Genomic DNA, 18,379 nt, shown 5'->3' with positions numbered 1-18,379 from the left:
TACAATTTGTTTTCCAAAACACAGCCCTGGTACTTATTAGCATTATGACCACAAGTCAACACATCAACACCAATAAGAACAATCAAGAAATCAAGATATCAATAACACAGGTTTTATTGGACAAGTAATGGTTATCTGGTATTGAGGTTGTAACTGTTATGTAAATCACACCATCAGACCTCCTGACATGCAGAAAACACAAACAGATGGCTGGTGACGCCAAGACAATATGTATATATATATACATGTATAAGTACGGAAGAAATGTAAGACACAACGTAACAAGTGTATACCCGGACAGAAACAAGTAAAGCTATGTACAAAACACTTTGGAACCCTACATGGTGACGTCTATCAGCCAAGGCTATATATCACAGAATGTATGTAGTGCCCAGGAATGACTTCAAGAACAGATTTGGTGTCCATTCAGAATTAAACAAACTGAATATTTAACTTGTGTTCCAAGGAACAGTTTACAACATTTTGGTGCATATTGATCATGTGTTGATAAGAAACATGCTTACTGCCAGAAAACAACTGTCTCAGGATCAAGTCATTCCTTTCATGTGGATTGGTTTCAAATTCTGGATCATATAAATATAACGCAGCAATACTTTAAAAGTGTCTTTTTTAAAAAGGAAATACTAATAGACATGCTTGTATGTAGTTTCCCATTAAAGATGATAAAATTCCCCAGATTTTAGATCTTTGGGGCACACAATTAAATGCTATCACTTGTTATCACCATCTCTTGTTTGGATACACTGAAAAATGGCCCTCTTCACATGGTAACCCAAGCTACTCTGCCACGCTCTGTGTATCTTCTGTGGTTGTGGTGAGGGTGCTTGTTTGTGTCACCTCCTTGTTCTCCCCCTCAGGCTGCTGGCCCCCTTCTTGTTGTGCCTCCCCAGCTCTCTCTTCCTCCTCCAGAGCTGACTGATTCTTGTCTCCCTCCTCCTCCTTTTCTGCAATGTCTACAGGAGGCAGCTTCCCAGCCTCAGCAGTCGGATTAGCATCTGGAGGATACAGTACAGTAATGATTAGGGCTGCACAGAGTGAGTTTAATTTTATGCCGCTTTTAGCAATATTCCAGCAATATCATGGTTGGGGACACTGGAAATGGACTTCAAACATTGTATCCATGTTGGGATTCAAACATTTTTTTACATGATGAGTGAGCACGTCAACCATCAGCCTACCCCCACCCTTCCCAGGGCTGTAATGAATCCTTTAGCTGGGAAGTATCTTCTTATACAGAGAACAGTGGCAGTGAGTGAAATGAGGGGAATCAAAGTAAAGGGAGAGACAGAGAGGGAGGGAGAGATAATGGAGGTTGGGGGACCTATTTTGTTAAGGGGAGGGTTATCAATTTAGTACTTACATATATTAGAGACTTACTCCTAAAAACATTTAGAGGGGAGGGGGTGGGGCATTCACATTGTATGTGCCACTCTATAACAATTATCATCACCCCTTGCCTGCTAATCATAAATCATGAACAGTCCCTAATGATCTATCACAGGTCTTTATCTTACCTCACGTTAAAATACAGGTTGAATCACTAGGAAACAGGGAATTCTTTCCCATGCAGGTTCATGTGAATGAGGTACATTTCATGTATGATACTTACTTGGATCTACCAGAGGTTTGTCAAAGTCATCAGTTCTGGCACTCTTCCACTCCGTCAGTCTCTCCATACACTGCCGATTCCCCTCCTCTACATGCTTGGCAAAGCGAGCCATCATTCGGTGGGCAAGTGAGATGCCATACTGAACCCGGTTTACATGGATAGCACTGGCTTCACCCATAGAGCGGGATATGTTGTAAGCCTTGCTGAAGTACTCGCTGGCTTCCTCATAACGACCCTGTTGTTAGAAATCATATTGTGAGTGAGTTTAGGATAACACTACTTGGAAAAATATGAGCGTGATTTCTTGGATACATATGCATAGCAAATTTCACACTGCCGCACACCTTTCAGAACAGACACAACTAGGTTGAATATTATCCATTATAAATGTTTTTGACAATGTGAAAAAGAGCTATTTTTCTGTGATGGTTCATTATGATAAATGACTGACCAAGAGACAATAACACCACGGTAATCATCAAACTGAAGTTACATGAATATCTGTGTACAAACTTTTACACCAAATGCCTAATTTAAACCAACCAATAAAATGGTAGTATTGGATCAAAACATAACAGTCACCGATATGTCAGTTTTAGAAGAATCATGTCTGAAAACCTGAATCAGTAAAATCAGTGGTTGATAGGATGAGCAATATTTCACAATGATACAATACAAACACACATTATTACTGAGTTATGCAACACATTCTATACTTTCAATTTTGTCAGCTGTTCAGCCATTTGCTCAGAATTACCATTCCAGATTCGGGTGGTGAGCATTAATCAACAAACAAACAAACCATTCCAGAAGGCAACTGACCAGTGAGTTGAAGACACTGCCAAGATTGTGACATGCTTTACTGAATGCAGCTTCTTGACCACTTTGCTCAGCTGTGTCCACAAACTGCTTCAGGTACTCAATGCTATCATCCACTTTGCCTTGTCTGGAAGAAGAAACAAACACAATGTAAACACCTTGTAGTCTTTCAAATTTATGACTTAACCTAAACCTCATATCAGTGGCCACCCATTTTTATGTACCATAAATTAGAGTGAGTGAGTCAGTTTAGTTTTACGCCACACTTAGCACTGTTCCAGCAATATGGCAGCGGACTGTAAATAATCGAGTCTGGACCAGACAATCCGGTGACCAACAACATCAGCATCGATCTGCGCAATTGGGAACCGATGACATGTGTCAACCAAGTAAGCGAGTCTGACCACTCGATCCCGTTAGTTGCTTCTTATGACAAGAATAGTCGCCTTTTATGGCAAGCATGGTTTGCTGAAGGCCTATTCTAGCCCGGGACCTTCATGGGTCCCATAAATTAGAAACCGACAGTGATGTCACTCTATTGTTCTCGGGGGACATATTTTAGTAATATTCCTCAAATCTGATACAATCTTGCTTTCTTGGGCAATTATCTAAATAATGTCCCTCTGATGTGGGTAATATCTTAATAATGTTGCTCTGCCCAGGGTATTATCTTAATAATGTCCCTCTGATCTGGGTAATATCTCAATAATGTTGCTCTGCCCAGGGTATTATCTTAATAATGTCCCTCTGATGTGAGTAATATCTCAGTAATGTTGCTCTGCCCAGGGTATTATCTTAATAATGTCCCTCTGATAAGGAACTTTGAATATTTACCTGTTTTGAAAACTGATAAGACTTCGTCTTGCCATCACTGATTATGATAATAAAAAATGACACTATTAACAATTTTCAACATGTAGTGCTGACACCCATTTTCGAACCCATAACGAGTCCCTTTGCTTACTAGCTTGGCAGTTTTATCCAATCGGAAGAATGAGACTGTTTCTCAGCATGAACCATGTGTTCCTCGCAAAACGGGTAGTGTGGGTAGAGCATGTGCAGAGCACGTGCATTGAGCTAGCAAGGCGAGGCGCCAGCTGCCAGTCTCATCCCAGTTGATTTCATCAGTGAATACCAAATATTGAAATTACATCTAAAGTATATATCTTCGGTAGGTTTATAAGTTGGATATAACATGATCCATGGGAATTATTGAAAAGTAAGCCCTACTCCCTTGGGAAATGCCTGCAGGCCTTGGGCCCTTGGGCATTTCTCGAGGAAGGGGCCATACTTTCAACAATGCCCGCTGGTCATGTTATATCCTGTACATACATAGTTATTGATCTTGCATGTCAATAAAAACTGACTTCACTTTTTAAGCTTATACCTGTATTATTATGTGGGTGAGTCAGCTTTGTGTTGCATACAGTTATATATGTAACATGTGATATGATTTGTGCCATTTTAGATTGATTGCAATCTTATATTGTCATTCTACCACGTGTACAGCTTGTTTTCTATTGCATTCATTGTAGTAAAAGTCCATTGCCTCACATCCCAGTGGCTATTTGGTTCTTGTCTGAAGTGACCCCATCACAATGCTACTCCAATTATATAACACATAAGACAAAAGTACACAATGACTGACTGTCTTCAGTATTTCCTATTATGTAAGAAACAAAAGTCAGCACTGTAAATTATCTAACCTCACTTAAAGACGTGATCGCTCATTGGCAAATGAATACAATGGAAATCATTGTTACATAATAAAATACATGCATACTATCATGGATGCCAGCGAATGGATTACTTACCTTGCATAAGCCTTAGCAATAGCATCACACGCCCTCCCGATGCCTTCGTGGTCTTCGGCTTGACGGCATGTATGCAGGAAGCTGTTTAGATGCTGCAGTAACACAAATATCAGAAAATTAAACATCTGGTGAAAAGAACTGGCTACTGAAGAATAACTGCAACAGATGATTTTATGGGTAATACAATTATTCCACAAATGTATCACAGAACAGTATTTCTCTGTAAAACACTTCAATATGTTCCCAGACAAGAAGATAAAAACAACCTGAACATCAGGCTCAAAAAGCCAGGATTGGACCTATGTTCAAAACAATATATGATCTCTGTTTTACATTTGAAAAAATCAGGTCTCATTGATAAATTTTACAAAAGAAAACACATTTTAACTTTGTTAATTGTGTCTTAGACCAGACTTACCAACAGTGCTGTCTCTCCATCACCAGCACGCTCATATGCAAGACCAAGAGTGTAGGCTGCCTCACCCTCCAGATGCTTGTCTTCACCTAGTGGACAAATGTGAGTCAGTTTGGTTTTGTGCCACATTAGCAATATTCCAGCAATATCATGCTGAGGGACACCAGAAATGGGCTTCACACATTGTACCCATGAGGTTAAATGAACCCTGGGTCTTCGGCATGATGAGCGACCGCTTTACCCACGAGCCTACCCCACGAGCACCCTAATGGAAAGGAGGGGTCAACATGAGTTTGTAGTTATGATGATGATGATGATGATGATGATGATGTTTTACATGTGCTAACCGATATATGTGTTTTGCACACAATTTCATCATTTCCTGATATATAATGCAGACGGCAGATGTTTGCCATTTTGGTGAAACCAAAAGTTATGACACTGACAGAGGTTCAGGATCAAGCTCATTTGGTAAGTGAACGTATGTACAAATAAGGGACATAACTGCGAGATGGATACTCAGAAGAAAGAAAAAAATACAGTTTCTTAAGAGAAAGCAATCTTTTATGTTTGAAGATACAACATTACTCACTATCTTTAGCCATGTTGAGGGCCTTCATAAGGAGATCCAGTGCAGCTTCAGGATCATTTTCCTCGATGCGCCTTCCAATGGTGGTGTAAATACGATACAAGTTAATGCATGCATCAGTGTAGAAAGTAAGAGTATCGTCTTCTTTCGTCCAGCCACGGTTCTCTGACGACAGAGCATGGTAGGCCTCCAGATGTTCTGATGCATCCAAGTACTCCCCTGTCAAAAACAATGAATGTTTAAGAACTACCAAAAATATTGCTGGAGTGACAATTACAATTGACTCAAAAGTTTTCTGTCTATGCTGAGTGACCAGTTAATATCTGGTTAGAGATAAGTCCAGAAACCTTAAGATCTAAATGGTGTGGCCATGACTTTCTAGAAGACATATCATACCACTTTCTTCCAGCGCCAGTCCCATGTTGCAGAATGCTTCTGCCCTTGTACGACCTCCATCATCTTCCACCATTGTGCTGGTCTGTAGACATGTCAGGAAGAAATGATCTGCCAACCATTTGTCACCAGTTGAAGAAAAGTACTGAGCTAGCTGGTAGCGGGCTTTGTACACATCTGCATAGTTACCTACAGGAGAAAAAAACATGGTTATATTTTGTGATATAATGTTTGCTTTGCACAGATTTTTCAAACGTTTCAATAACAGGCATGACAGTTTCAGTGTAGAAGACAGATTCTGCTGACCGGTAATAAAAAAGTAGACATCAACAGTATCCGAGTAGCATTATCTGTTCTATTCCAGGGAATACAAAGTTAAGGTGCAACTTGTAGCAACTACAAGTATCACACGAGATTCTCACTTTTATAAACTTGGTCTATATCAGTATGAGTCAAATACTTCTCTGGCAAGATGTATTTCTTCAGTCATGTCTCCATCACAATGTCAACATAAACAAAAGGGACTCCACTCAGTGACTCAATGGATAGTGATTTGATTTTCACACGTTGCAACTGTGTTGCAAGCTACAAGTTGTTACTTCAAGTTGCACCATGAGAATGCACCTTTACATGCATGCTCACAGCAAGCAAACAGTTCATATTAGTGTTCAAAGTATGAGACTGTTTCTCTGAAACTGCGCACACTATAACATTCATGGTAATATATTCAGATAACTGAAATCAAAACTGCATGTAATCACATTTTGAAAACAACTGGGGCTAATTGCAAAATAATACGATAAATTGGTTGCTTCTTGAAGAGGATAAATGCTACACACCCTTCCTATCTGCAGCTTCTGAATTTGTAAGGTTTATTTTCAGCATGTCAAGTTTTTCATGTTCATCCTTGAGCATCACCTGCGACCACATGAGTGACTCTGGGCCAGCATTTTGACGGTCATCTTCCTGCTGCTTTATCAGAGCAAACAGCTCTTGGAAGGACATATGGAATCCTTCCTCCAACATGTCCAGACATAAGTTATGTTTGTAAGTGTTGCGATATCTGAAGAAAATAAAATGGAAAAGCATGAGAATACTGAAAGAAAGTGAAACACTGATGGCTCAAACATTCATACCTTCTATAAATATTCTTATACAAATAATCTCTTGTTTAACTTTTGTGTCAAGTGAAAAATTAATCAAATTTAAACTTTGTTTCATTTCTAAAAATAAAAATTATCAACTTAAAATTTGTCCAAGATCATCATATAAGACAACTGCCAAAGCTCACATGCATATGCGAATGTTTAAGAATTCTTTTGAAATGATGCCATTCATTTTCTATGCATTCTACAAATTTTCTAGAAATGATAATAAAAAACCTTACACTGATGTTTCCTGTTTATTCAGTGAAGGCTGCCCTGCTCTTAACTGTATACGACGTTCAAGCATGCGCTGTTCTTTGTTTCCATGTTTAAGAGATACTAGTCGACCAGAAGCTTTACCACTTTGTGGTGGGCTTGGCAGATACTCAGTTTGTTGCTGACCCTTTGGGGTTGGGACAGCCCCTTTGATGGGCGGCAAAATGGCCGCCATACCTTGAACAACAGAAATATCAGATTACATTGATGTTATAAACAATTAACATGAAAATCACTTAAACAATATGTGAGGACCAAAAAGGATTATGTTTCATACGTTTTCAGTTGGCAGTATTGACTCTTACTACAACAAGGTGGGTTGTGTCACAGACATTCTAAATATTCGACACACAGACATTGTAAATATTCCACACAGATGGTGTAAATATTCGAATGATGGCTTGTGTTTATGATGAAGTTGTCTTTAATATGTTAGTGACATTTTTCTTACATGTTCATGCAATATATTGAAACCTGCAAGAAAATCTTGTCAGTGAAGCATCATGGGCAGTAATCAAGAGTAACATGAAGAATCATCTCAATGTATACTGGCGTCTCCTATTCTCGTGGTACTAACGGATATCGGCTGAAAAAATAATACAATCAGTTCTTTTTGTAGGTATGCTTGTTGTTTTAAATGAAGACATTCCCCCTCTACCATCTGCATCTATCAACTGCTTGATTCATCAGGTGTATTATCGCACTTGAGCTTGATGAAAAACATGGTCCTCCGCCGCTGACTTTTCGAGGGGTCTCACATTCTCGCGGCATAACGAGAAAGTAGCGTTATAAGGTGTAAGGAAGGTGAATCTTATCGGAAAGGGCGGGGATAAGTTACAGTTTTTCCAAGTTGGTTAAAACTCACGAATATTCGTTACATTGCAAAATTTTGATAATTCACAGACTTGGATCACTTCCTAGTTACCGATCAATGATGTAAACAACCGTTAAGTATCACACATAGGCAATCTCGGAAGAAAATGTGTTTACCGTGAGAACAGAAGACGGCCTTATACCATCCTTCATACGTCTGTTTGTAAAACTTCAGCCAATTTCTTCGGGTGTGAAATTTATACAAGTTATTTTTCCTATTTATAAACCCTTTATTGTGAACATAGCTCACATCGATATTTGCAAATGGATGTTTAATAAAACCAAGTATTATTGATAGCATTGACCTCTTGACAGTCTTGTTTGAAGCAGAAATATAAAATCATTGAAATGGTGCCAAGATGCCAAAGGTCAAACATGTTTTTACCTTATTTTCACGTTCCCGGGATAAGTATGGAAGTTTTCAATAAATGTATAATAATTCAATAAATCCCATTCTGACAATGCCTTTCATTAAAAATCCCGCAAAACTCACTGTTTACGTGTCCTCTCTCTGCCGTGTGATGTTTACACTAACTTGACTGAAACGGCAGCCATTAGTTTTCTATCGCCTTGACAACACAATCCCGCACATAATTGGTTTTACATAGTAAGCACTTAATTTGATAATTTGCCAAGCACAAATCACCAATACATTACATGCATTAAACTATACACAAACATGTGTGTATTATTCAGAATATGCATATGCTAAGTGTAGTTCCGAAACGATCGCGATATCATTATGTCCGTAGCTGCAAATATGGCTATACTGTAAACTTCCGGTTGTATATACAGAAAATGAATACTCACTGGGGCGAGATTCCCTCTGTCCCAGAGGCTGACTGTGGAATAATAGCCTTAGAAAGAGAGCAGATGACCAAACCAAGACCAATGGAAGTTGAAGGACCTCGCCTTCATCAACCATCGAGTCGACATTACCCGCCATCGAACGAGTAAGTGCCTGTCCAACTTGAAATGGTTTTAGTTCCTTAGGTTTACTACGAGAGCGACTTTGTCTTGTTGAATTCAATGCAACCAAACTGATATAATAATCTTCTAGAGGTAAAAAAGATACTTGGTATCGTACCTAGTAGATGTATGTTCATGTTATCAATCACTGGATTGTCTAGTCCAGACTAGATCACTGACATATACCGGTAGCTGATTACTGAATGTGGCATTAAACATGTTTCAAAGTAACAAACATAATAATCATGAAGAATCCAATCCCAGACTAAATGGAGGCTCCAGATCTGGGAGTGAGTATATTTTCTTGCAGGTTTTAGCAGTAATTTCCAGCAATATCATGAATCAACATGTTCAATTAGCAGATATTTGCTGGTCTGAAAGACTTAATGAAGAGATTTCTGTCTGACACAGAATATGTTCAAAAGAATATTTATTTCTGACAGTAGTTCTTTGCACATTGTACATTTTGTACCAGCAGTTAGTGGTAGCATTACAGATATTAAACAATGTACAAACTATGACATATGGTAACAGCAGAACATTAACAGAAGATCTTAATGTTTCAAACTGTTTTTTCTTTACAGCTCTTTACCTGCTGACCACTTTCAGATGGACCCGGTAACACTTCACACAATTCAGCTGATACATCATGCAAAGAAGATGCGGCCCCTCATCCACAATGTCCAGCAACAACAAATAGAAAATGTCAGTCTGGTTATCAGTGTACTCTGACTTATTACCCATAACGGACATGAAACAGAGGCAGATCCATATGGCGGTTGCACACGTTAGATACGTCTTACAACAAACATTGGTGCTGAAGTCCAGTTCTGTGCTTTCAGGTGTAGAAAAAGTGGTAGAATGTGGTTTTCAGATTTTGAGATTTTTCTAGGACCCTAGTTTTGAAGTTAATCATTTCAGTTACTATGAACTGTGTATTTTGTTGAATTGTTCATGCTGAGGACAACTGCTTTGATTATTAAAGTTTTTTCAGAAGAACAGTGATGGGGACATTACATTTCCAACAGCGCCACCCATCCCAGAATTTGAAGGACCAGAACCAAAATATGAGCTTCAAAGACCCATTCCATTCATGCCAAGAGATTTCAACAGGTAATCTGTACTGTTTTGACAATGAGTTTCCAACTTTTTAAAATTAGGGTCCTTGTCTTTATTACTGCTAGACATGGATTTGAGGACATGCCTTGGTATGACTAATGAACTGACAAACAGGAAGTCAACATCAGCCAATCAAAAGCAGCTTTCTAAAGTTTTACCTTGCTATCATCAAATTGGTAACATGCATAATAGGTTACTCCTTCAAAATATTTTAAGGTTATACTTATAGTTCTCAAAAAATAATTTGATTATGATTTCAAATGCTTCTAAATGAGTAAGAAATCACATTCTCAGTCTTGTAGATGATACTCTGAATGGTCAGTCTGACATCACTAGTGATTGGGCATCCACTGATCTATGTGTAGAAGGAGTAGTTACTAAGATCTGATTTTGCTGAAACTGGTTGAGTTTGGATGTTAACAAAATGTACTTGTGTACAAGATATCCGCGGCAATAAGAATAAATAGACAAATAGAATATGTTTCTAGAGAAGAGTTTGGTTACAGTTAAAAAAGAAACCCTGAAAGACAACTGAAAAGCATCTACATTGTTCAGTATTGACTACTGTAGCAAACTGTATTGAATACTGTAGTGAACAACATATTGTATTAAATACGGATGAAACTGTTCTGCATCGAATACAACAGAGAACAACATACTGTACTGAATACTGTAATAGAGCAATGTACTGTAATGTAGTTAGCAGGTTAGTTCTCATTTCATTTGACAAGGTAACATAACTGTGATGATGTCATAGTAATTGTTGATATTTATGTATCAGTACAGTTTTAATTTGTTTGTTGTATCAATATAGATTTACATATATGTTTACAAAGTTGATAGTTCAATGAAACATGTACAATTATCAGTTTATTAAGATAACCAAGGCTTGCAGTGAGTGGGTTGAAATTCAAATTGAATAAGTTTCTGTGTCAGCTCAGTCAATATTTCTCATTTAATAGGTTAGTTGTGAGTGGACATACATAATTGTTATTTCTGTACATACAGATTAGTTCTTTTCCTGACGTATCATGAAACTTTTACCTCTACTGACACTGTTATTGCCATTAATTACCCTCCTTACTTGATTGTAACCAACTGTTCCTGTCTTGAAATGTTTTCTATACATTTTTGTCTATGTAGTGACTTTGCACGGGGTAAGGGACAGCCCCCTCCAAGGATAGATGAGGTGACAAACAGGAAGTTGCTCAGACGTTCTGTTGCTGCCCTCTGTGCTCATGTTGGGTTTGATAGTAAGTACTGGCGGATTACATCATGTCAGTTACCATGGTGACTTGAGTTTAGTACTGGAATAAACCAAAGTAATTATGTTGTAGTTTGGACCAAACTATCCAAAAATCATCAAAAATTGATGATGTGTCAACTAAGTTAGTGAGCCTGACCACCCAATCCAGTTAGTAGCCTGTCATCATTATGTCTGTAGCTGCAAATATGGTCTTACTGTATACTTCCTGTAGCAGGGCTTGCTGAAGATCAATTCTGACCTGGATCTTCACGAGTTTATGTTGTAGTTAGGAAATAGATCTGTTTGCGGATAAAATGTTAAAATATCTTAACCCCCCTGGATGCCAAGTTTTTTTTTCAGGTGCACATTTTCATAAGGTTTGAAAAGTGAACGTTGTGCGAGAATTGCACTTGCATAGTTCAGGATCTGCATACGGCTATAAAATTACACAGAAATGTGGAATATTTAATTTCCTATCCGTTTGCATAAATATAACTGCAACTACCTGAGGGGTTTGAGAAATAGCTAAATGTTGTCCAAAACTTTTGTGTGCATTAAGAAACAGTGAATTTCTCCTTTTTTATTGTGCACCAATAAAAGCACTCTGCTACGACCTGTTTAATTTGTCATCTTTACAGAAAGTGTGAGCAGAGAAAGAAGCTTGATGTCTGAACGACATAAGTATAAATGAAATGGATGTATGTGCAAATGCATAACGTCATACTCACAAAATCAAAAATGACCTGCATTAAATGTCAAACACATATAAAGATAAGGGGACATAACTCCGCTATGCTTTACATTAGGTCAGTGTAACTCGGATCACTTGGCGAGAATTTGTTCTGGATACAGACAGGATATTTTTGTTATGTATGTAACAACGTATCTTATTGTGAGCAACACGCGCACCTGTCTGGCATCAATTTAGCGTAAATGAAAATTTCACTACACCTGAATATTCATTTTATGAGGATTCTTTCCTTGATTCAGGGATCTTTCATACATAAAAGTGAGATGTAAGTAATCAGAATTATTCTGACTATCTATATATTGTTATATGTTTTTATCGTTTGCATTTTTATTGTATATGACGGAAGAAGCCAGAAATGCCGACAAGTACCGTCGTCATTCTGCGTGATTTTGCGTAAGTCATGGCATCACGCGGCACTAAAAGTTCGACAGTTTCTTATGAATTATCAAATGATTGCATTGCAACTATTTTTAATTTGCTATTTCTTGCTACAGTATTCTTCCCCTGAGTATTCTAAACGTATTGAGCCATTGTAAGCAATTATTACACAGCTGGATGCTGGAAAATTTCCTAAAATGCTACGCAGTGTAAAATCGGAATTTTTCTTTGTGTACATTTCAAACAAGTGCTGTCTTTCATACACAGTGTTCATTTTCATACCAAGTATATTTTGTTTCGTTTTATCTAGACATTTGGTATTGGTGACAAAGACCATTTGTAATTTGATTCTAAGATGGTTGAGGAATTCAATAATGCATTTGTCGCAGCTGACTATGAAATATACATGATGTAATAGGCATCTCAATACTGGTTTCTTGAAACATGATTTTGTAAACACTATCCGTTATGGGGGAAAGCGCACATCAGCGTTTGTGTAAGTGTATTTTTGAAAACATCCCAACTGATTCTGGGTTCATCGGTGATGTTTCAGAATTGTCATTACTGGTTGCATGAAAACTCGATATCAGCGATCATTAATACGCTACTTTTGAAATTCAATATTCCCCGTGATTTTCCGATTTTCACATTTCAAAACATACAGAAAATAACTGTCTGAATCGCGATTTTGTATAGTGTGAAAAATGGCGACATTTACAATAAAGCCTAGTTTGAAAGGTAATTTTAGCTTGGTCTGAGATAATAGTGGATAGTATTCGGAAACAGTGAATTTTCCGCAGAATTCAAAACTGTGAAGTATATATATGTGCATGGCATATTTAGAATTTTGTTGGACTTCAAAGTTAGGGGTGAAGAGGAGGGACATATATGTCCTTGTGGCATCCAGGGGGTTAAGAAACATAGGCATGGAAACTAAGTGATCCTTGGCAAATCACAAACCAGAAATAACCCAACTGTAGTTTCCATTGTAGTTAAAGACCAGCCACATTTTCAATGGAATCAAATACAGTAGACCATAGAGACTGCGTTGAATTGAGTGTGCTTCACTTCCTTTGGGCTTTTGGGGGATGAAAGCAAGTAATTGCATTGGCTCATCTTTAACTGGGTAAATAACATCCCGTTTAAACAGCTGTGAGAATTTGAGGAGTACTAAGTGATAAGGAATTTGTGCATGGAATTAAATGAAATCTGTAGGTAGTCTATATGAGATTCCATGTTTTCAGCCTGTCCCGAGTCTGTTTTGGAGACGTTGACTGACATCCTCCATGAGTATTACCTACAGATGACAAAACACCTACGTGTAGCTGCAGACTCAGCTGCACTCAACCAGTATGGGGGATTCCCTGTAAGTACCAGCTGCAGACTCAGCTGCACTCAACCAGTATGGGGGATTCCCTGTAAGTACCAGCTGCAGACACAGTTGCACTCAACCAGTATGGGGGATTCCCTGTAAGTACCAGCTGCAGACTCAGCTGCACTCAACCAGTATGGGGGATTCCCTGTAAGTACCAGCTGCAGACACAGGTGCACTCAACCAGTATGGGGGATTCCCTGTAAGTACCAGCCGCAGACTCAGCTGCACTCAACCAGTATGGGGGATTCCCTGTAAGTACCAGCTGCAGACACAGTTGCACTCAACCAGTATGGGGGATTCCCTGTAAGTACCAGCTGCAGACACAGTTGCACTCAACCAGTATGGGGGATTCCCTGTAAGTACCAGCTGCAGACACAGCTGCACTCAACCAGTATGGGGGATTCCCTGTAAGTACCAGCTGCAGACACAGTTGCACTCAACCAGTATGGGGGATTCCCTGTAAGTACCAGCTGCAGACACAGTTGCACTCAGCCAGTATGGGGGATTCCCTGTAAGTACCAGCTGCAGACACAGCTGCACTCAACCAGTATGGGGGATTCCCTGTAAGTACCAGCTGCAGACACAGTTGCGCTCAACCAGTATGGGGGGGTTCCCTGTAAGTACCAGCTGCACAGCTGTACTATTCCCTGTATGTATAGACTATAGTTGCAGCTGTTCATACAGCTGTACTCAGTAAGACCAAGGGTGAAACCATATTGAAAGCAGATGTTGTCATTGACCTAAGTATGTTTTTCAGTCAACCAAATCTGATATTTGCAAGAAGGCTGACTTGGAAGATCATGAGTACCCCTCTGATCTGTTTACCACATTAACTGTCAATCAGTAAACACCAATTTCCACCCGTTTTGATGCTACAAATTTTCCTCCAAAATTTCAGGATATAGTGGAGCAGGTATTCCATGAGATGAGCATTGGCAGTGTGACTTCACTACATGACTTCTACCAGACGCGGGTCATTGCACACCACCAGAACATGCAGGAAACGTGTCGCCACCTGTTGGCAGAATATGAAAAACTCAAACAAAAGTCCAAGGACTCTCAGCCTGATACCTTCCATGTCATTAGGTACTGTATATTGCCACGATTGATACATGGCTAGTGGGGTAATGATGACAATATGGGAAAGCATGTTCAATGTGAATGACTCCCACTAAAATTTATGTACAAAGAATGTGACCCTGGGTGTCATGTACAAAATCAGTGACATCCACCCCATCCAACCTATTGAATTTATCGTCTTCTCTGTTGAATCATATAACGTAATTAGTGCAAAGGGAGATAACTCTGCAGAACTTTGGACTGTTTCTCCATCGTTGCCTATTTTTTCTTTTTAGACATCATGTTGCATATGGAATACATGTAAGGGGTGGATGGTCATAGAACACATTTGTTGTGGTCTCTATTTTCCAGAATAAAGGATGAACCATGTGCAGAAATCCAGTTTCCCACATTGGATGAGAATGATGAGGTGAACGAAGCTGAACAGTTGCTGCAGCTGGAAGGTACTGACCAATGTCGGGGCAGGGTCACTGAGGTCACGACATGTTGGTTTGGTTTTGTTGTCTTTTAATGCTGCATGCAGCAATATTCCAGCTATATGGTGGCAGTCTGTAAGAAATGGAGTCTGGACCAGACAATCCAGTGATCAGCAGCATCAGCATCAATCTACAGGATATGCTGACATATGTCAACCAAGTCAGTGAGCCTGACCACCCAATGCTTAAACTCATCTCTTGTGACAAGCGTTGGTTGCTGAAGATCAATATTCTAACCTGGATCTTCACCAGTCCATTTCATGTTGAATGAAACAAGCAGTTCTTTATGTCATCTTTAATGATTTCATTGTTTGTTCACTGTTGATGGAGAAAGCTTCCATGATTACATTATGTCCTGTGTCCTGTGCAGGTTTTGCCGCTGGGTTTGCAATAACTGTGGAACAGGAGACAGCGGAGGGGTTGACAACGGAGGTGGAATCCAAGTGGTCGCAGGGCATGGCAGGCAAATCAGATCCTAATGATCCAAAGTATGGAAATTCCTTTGTATTCATACCTCCATTGGCCTAAATATTAAAATGTGAAATATGGAATTTTGTTAGCTCATATGAGTCATATATTTCCATCATGTCTATTCGCAAAGCAGGAAATAGGTTGAGGGTCTTTTTTGCCCACTGCAAATGCCATATTTTAGAGTTGCAGAAAAACTTTTCAATATTGGCAGGAAAATAATCTGTAATGTTTTCATTTGCTTAGGTCAGGCAGTTCTTCTTCTTACACTTGCAAGTTCTGATCAAACAAATATGTTGGACCACGTATTGCCAAGCTGATAGCAATAGGGATGCCGTCCTTCACTGACTGTATGTGTGTAGTGATGCTGTCCTCCACTGATTGTGTGCTTGTAATGATGCCGTCCTTCACTTACTGTATGCTTGTAGTGATGCCGTCCTTTGCTGACTGTGTGCTTAGAGTGATGCCATCCTTCAGTGACTGTATGCTTGTAGTGATGCCGTAATGGCTGACTGTGTGCTTAGAGTGATGCCATCCTTCACTGACTGTATGCTTGTAGTGATGCCGTCCTTTGCTGACTGTGTGCATAGAGTGATGCCATCCTTCACTGACTGTATGCTTGTAGTGATGCCGTCATTCACTGACTGTATGCTTGTAGTGATGCCGTCATTCACTGTATGCTTGTCGGTCAGAGTGAAGACGGAGGATGGGTACGATGAAGTAGAGAGTGTATCTGAGACTACAACAGACCAGCTGAGTGACGACAATGACCCTGGCTCCATCCCTGTGTCTGACATCCTGTCACCACCATCCATCACCAGCAAGCCAAGCAAGCCTAAGAAGAGGTCAGTATAACAGAAGATAGGAGCAGTGGGGTAGCCTAGTGGTTAAAGCATTGGTTTGTCAGGACCCAGGTTTGATTCTCCAAATGGGTACTATGTGCAATACGCCTTTCTGGTGTTAACCACCTGTGATTTTGCTGACATTGCTGAAAGCAACATAGAAATCATCTCAGTCACTCAATCACAGTTGTGGTGATTGTGTTATGAACCATTAACTATTTGGATAATTTCTAGATCTTTAATTCAAAAGTTTCATACAAAATGTAGATTCAGGTGTGTTACGTTTTCTCTTTCTCAATAATTATAGATTTTCGTGATACTTTGAAAAAGTGGTATTAATGACTTAAACTACAATAATTCAATATTTTGTTCTGTTATTTGAATATTTTGAACATGGTGACAGTATGAAACAAAATTTACATGTGTTTTATAATGGTATTTCACAGCTTGATTTTGAGTGAAAATTGAAATCTGTTTGTTTTGTATTTCAGGAAAAGATGAGAATAGCGCGGGAACATGCTGGATACAGAAGGAATACTCCAAATATCTAACAGAAAGAGTACTGTTAACATGGTCTAAGTGACACTGACAGTAAATTACTCAACATCCTGTCCTCATCTCAGCAGCCCAAGATAGACAGTAACTTTATCAGATGTGAAGATATGGATGTGTCAGTGATCAATTATCTCCCTTGTGTCACCCACTTCAAAAATGACATGATGATGATGGTGATGATTTGACCTCATGAGAGTTGACATAGCGTTGAAAAGTTCCATAGGATGGACATCAATCAATTTGAAAGACTTGCGGGAACTAGAGATGAGATATATACATTTCTGTGTATATGTATGCTGTGCATAATGGTCCCAAGTTTTGACATTGATATGACAGGAAAGTGAAATGCTGTATGTGAAAATGAAATATTTCAACTATTTTTACATGTTATTATATTCTTTACCAGACTGAGAATACATGATCTGTACCTCTGTACCTTGATCTGTATATAAGACATAACAGAACCATTCGGAACTATCAAGAAAATGTTGTTATTGTGGTTACTGCTAACAGATTTGGGTACAAGCCAGCGTCAAGCGAAAATGAAATTATATTAGTGTTCTTCGCCACCAATCACTCGTGGATATATTATGTTGGATATATTAAGGTGGATATATTATGTTGGACCAGTGAGAGATGAGAAAATTACATGAAAGGAACTTCATGAAAGGAGTGATGTAAAAGTTACCTGTTTACACACAACAGTGTTAAGATCTGGACTGAAACCCTGAGACATCAGTCCAGGTCACATACCCATACCTCTAACATAGGCATGGCAGTGAAATAAGACATACTTGCTCCATCACTTGAAGTTGATTAATTTTTTCTATAAGAGAATAGCAGTCATGTGTGAACTACACCTCACTAAGCAGTGTAATTGGGATGTTCTGGAACAACATATAATTCTGACTGAGTTTTGAGAATTTATCTGAGGCATCCATTAGAAGACATCCTATAGCATCATTTCGTCTGTACCTGGTTACTATTTCAATGTGAATAGTCATGACTGGATAGTTATGAAAAATGGCTTCTGTTAATATCTCAAGACAGTATGTGCTTTGGCCGTGACAGTGTGGGTGTTAATTCTGTCAATAAAAATATCTAAATCAAAATAGCTAAAGGTGAACAATACTGAGTACTGAAACGTTGTATCACAAGATAACATT

At 38.9% G+C, this 18,379-nt stretch overlaps 2 protein-coding genes across 3 annotated transcripts; one reads left to right on the top strand and one right to left on the bottom strand.

Annotated features, from left to right (window-relative positions):
• Nucleotides 1-96: 96 nt before the first annotated feature.
• LOC137274328 (tetratricopeptide repeat protein 29-like) lies at nt 97-8,540 on the bottom strand. Its single transcript, XM_067807472.1, has 10 exons — nt 8,448-8,540; nt 7,048-7,258; nt 6,500-6,723; nt 5,664-5,849; nt 5,271-5,486; nt 4,682-4,767; nt 4,264-4,355; nt 2,453-2,576; nt 1,631-1,865; nt 97-1,016 (listed from the first exon to the last, which is right to left on the bottom strand). Exons 2-10 carry the CDS (start codon nt 7,254-7,256, stop codon nt 799-801), a joined length of 1,590 nt encoding a protein of 529 aa, XP_067663573.1. The 5' UTR covers nt 7,257-7,258; nt 8,448-8,540; the 3' UTR covers nt 97-798.
• A 158-nt stretch (nt 8,541-8,698) lies between these two features.
• LOC137272868 (STAGA complex 65 subunit gamma-like) lies at nt 8,699-18,333 on the top strand. Of its 2 annotated transcripts, none has more exons than XM_067805277.1 (10): nt 8,699-8,907; nt 9,508-9,628; nt 9,918-10,036; nt 11,186-11,295; nt 13,662-13,783; nt 14,691-14,878; nt 15,224-15,315; nt 15,719-15,836; nt 16,509-16,661; nt 17,150-18,024. In XM_067805277.1, the coding sequence occupies exons 1-10, from the start codon at nt 8,753-8,755 to the stop codon at nt 17,157-17,159; spliced, it is 1,188 nt and encodes a 395-aa protein (XP_067661378.1). In that variant the 5' UTR covers nt 8,699-8,752; the 3' UTR covers nt 17,160-18,024. The 2 variants fall into 2 exon arrangements, with proteins under 2 accessions (XP_067661378.1, XP_067661379.1); XM_067805278.1 differs by having other exon boundaries at nt 8,703-8,907; nt 9,921-10,036; nt 17,150-18,333.
• Nucleotides 18,334-18,379: the final 46 nt, after the last annotated feature.

Source organism: Haliotis asinina, chromosome 2 (genome assembly GCF_037392515.1).
Source record: "Haliotis asinina isolate JCU_RB_2024 chromosome 2, JCU_Hal_asi_v2, whole genome shotgun sequence".
Lineage (NCBI taxonomy): Eukaryota > Metazoa > Mollusca > Gastropoda > Lepetellida > Haliotidae > Haliotis > Haliotis asinina.
This window is presented reverse-complemented; position numbering and strand designations above follow the sequence as displayed.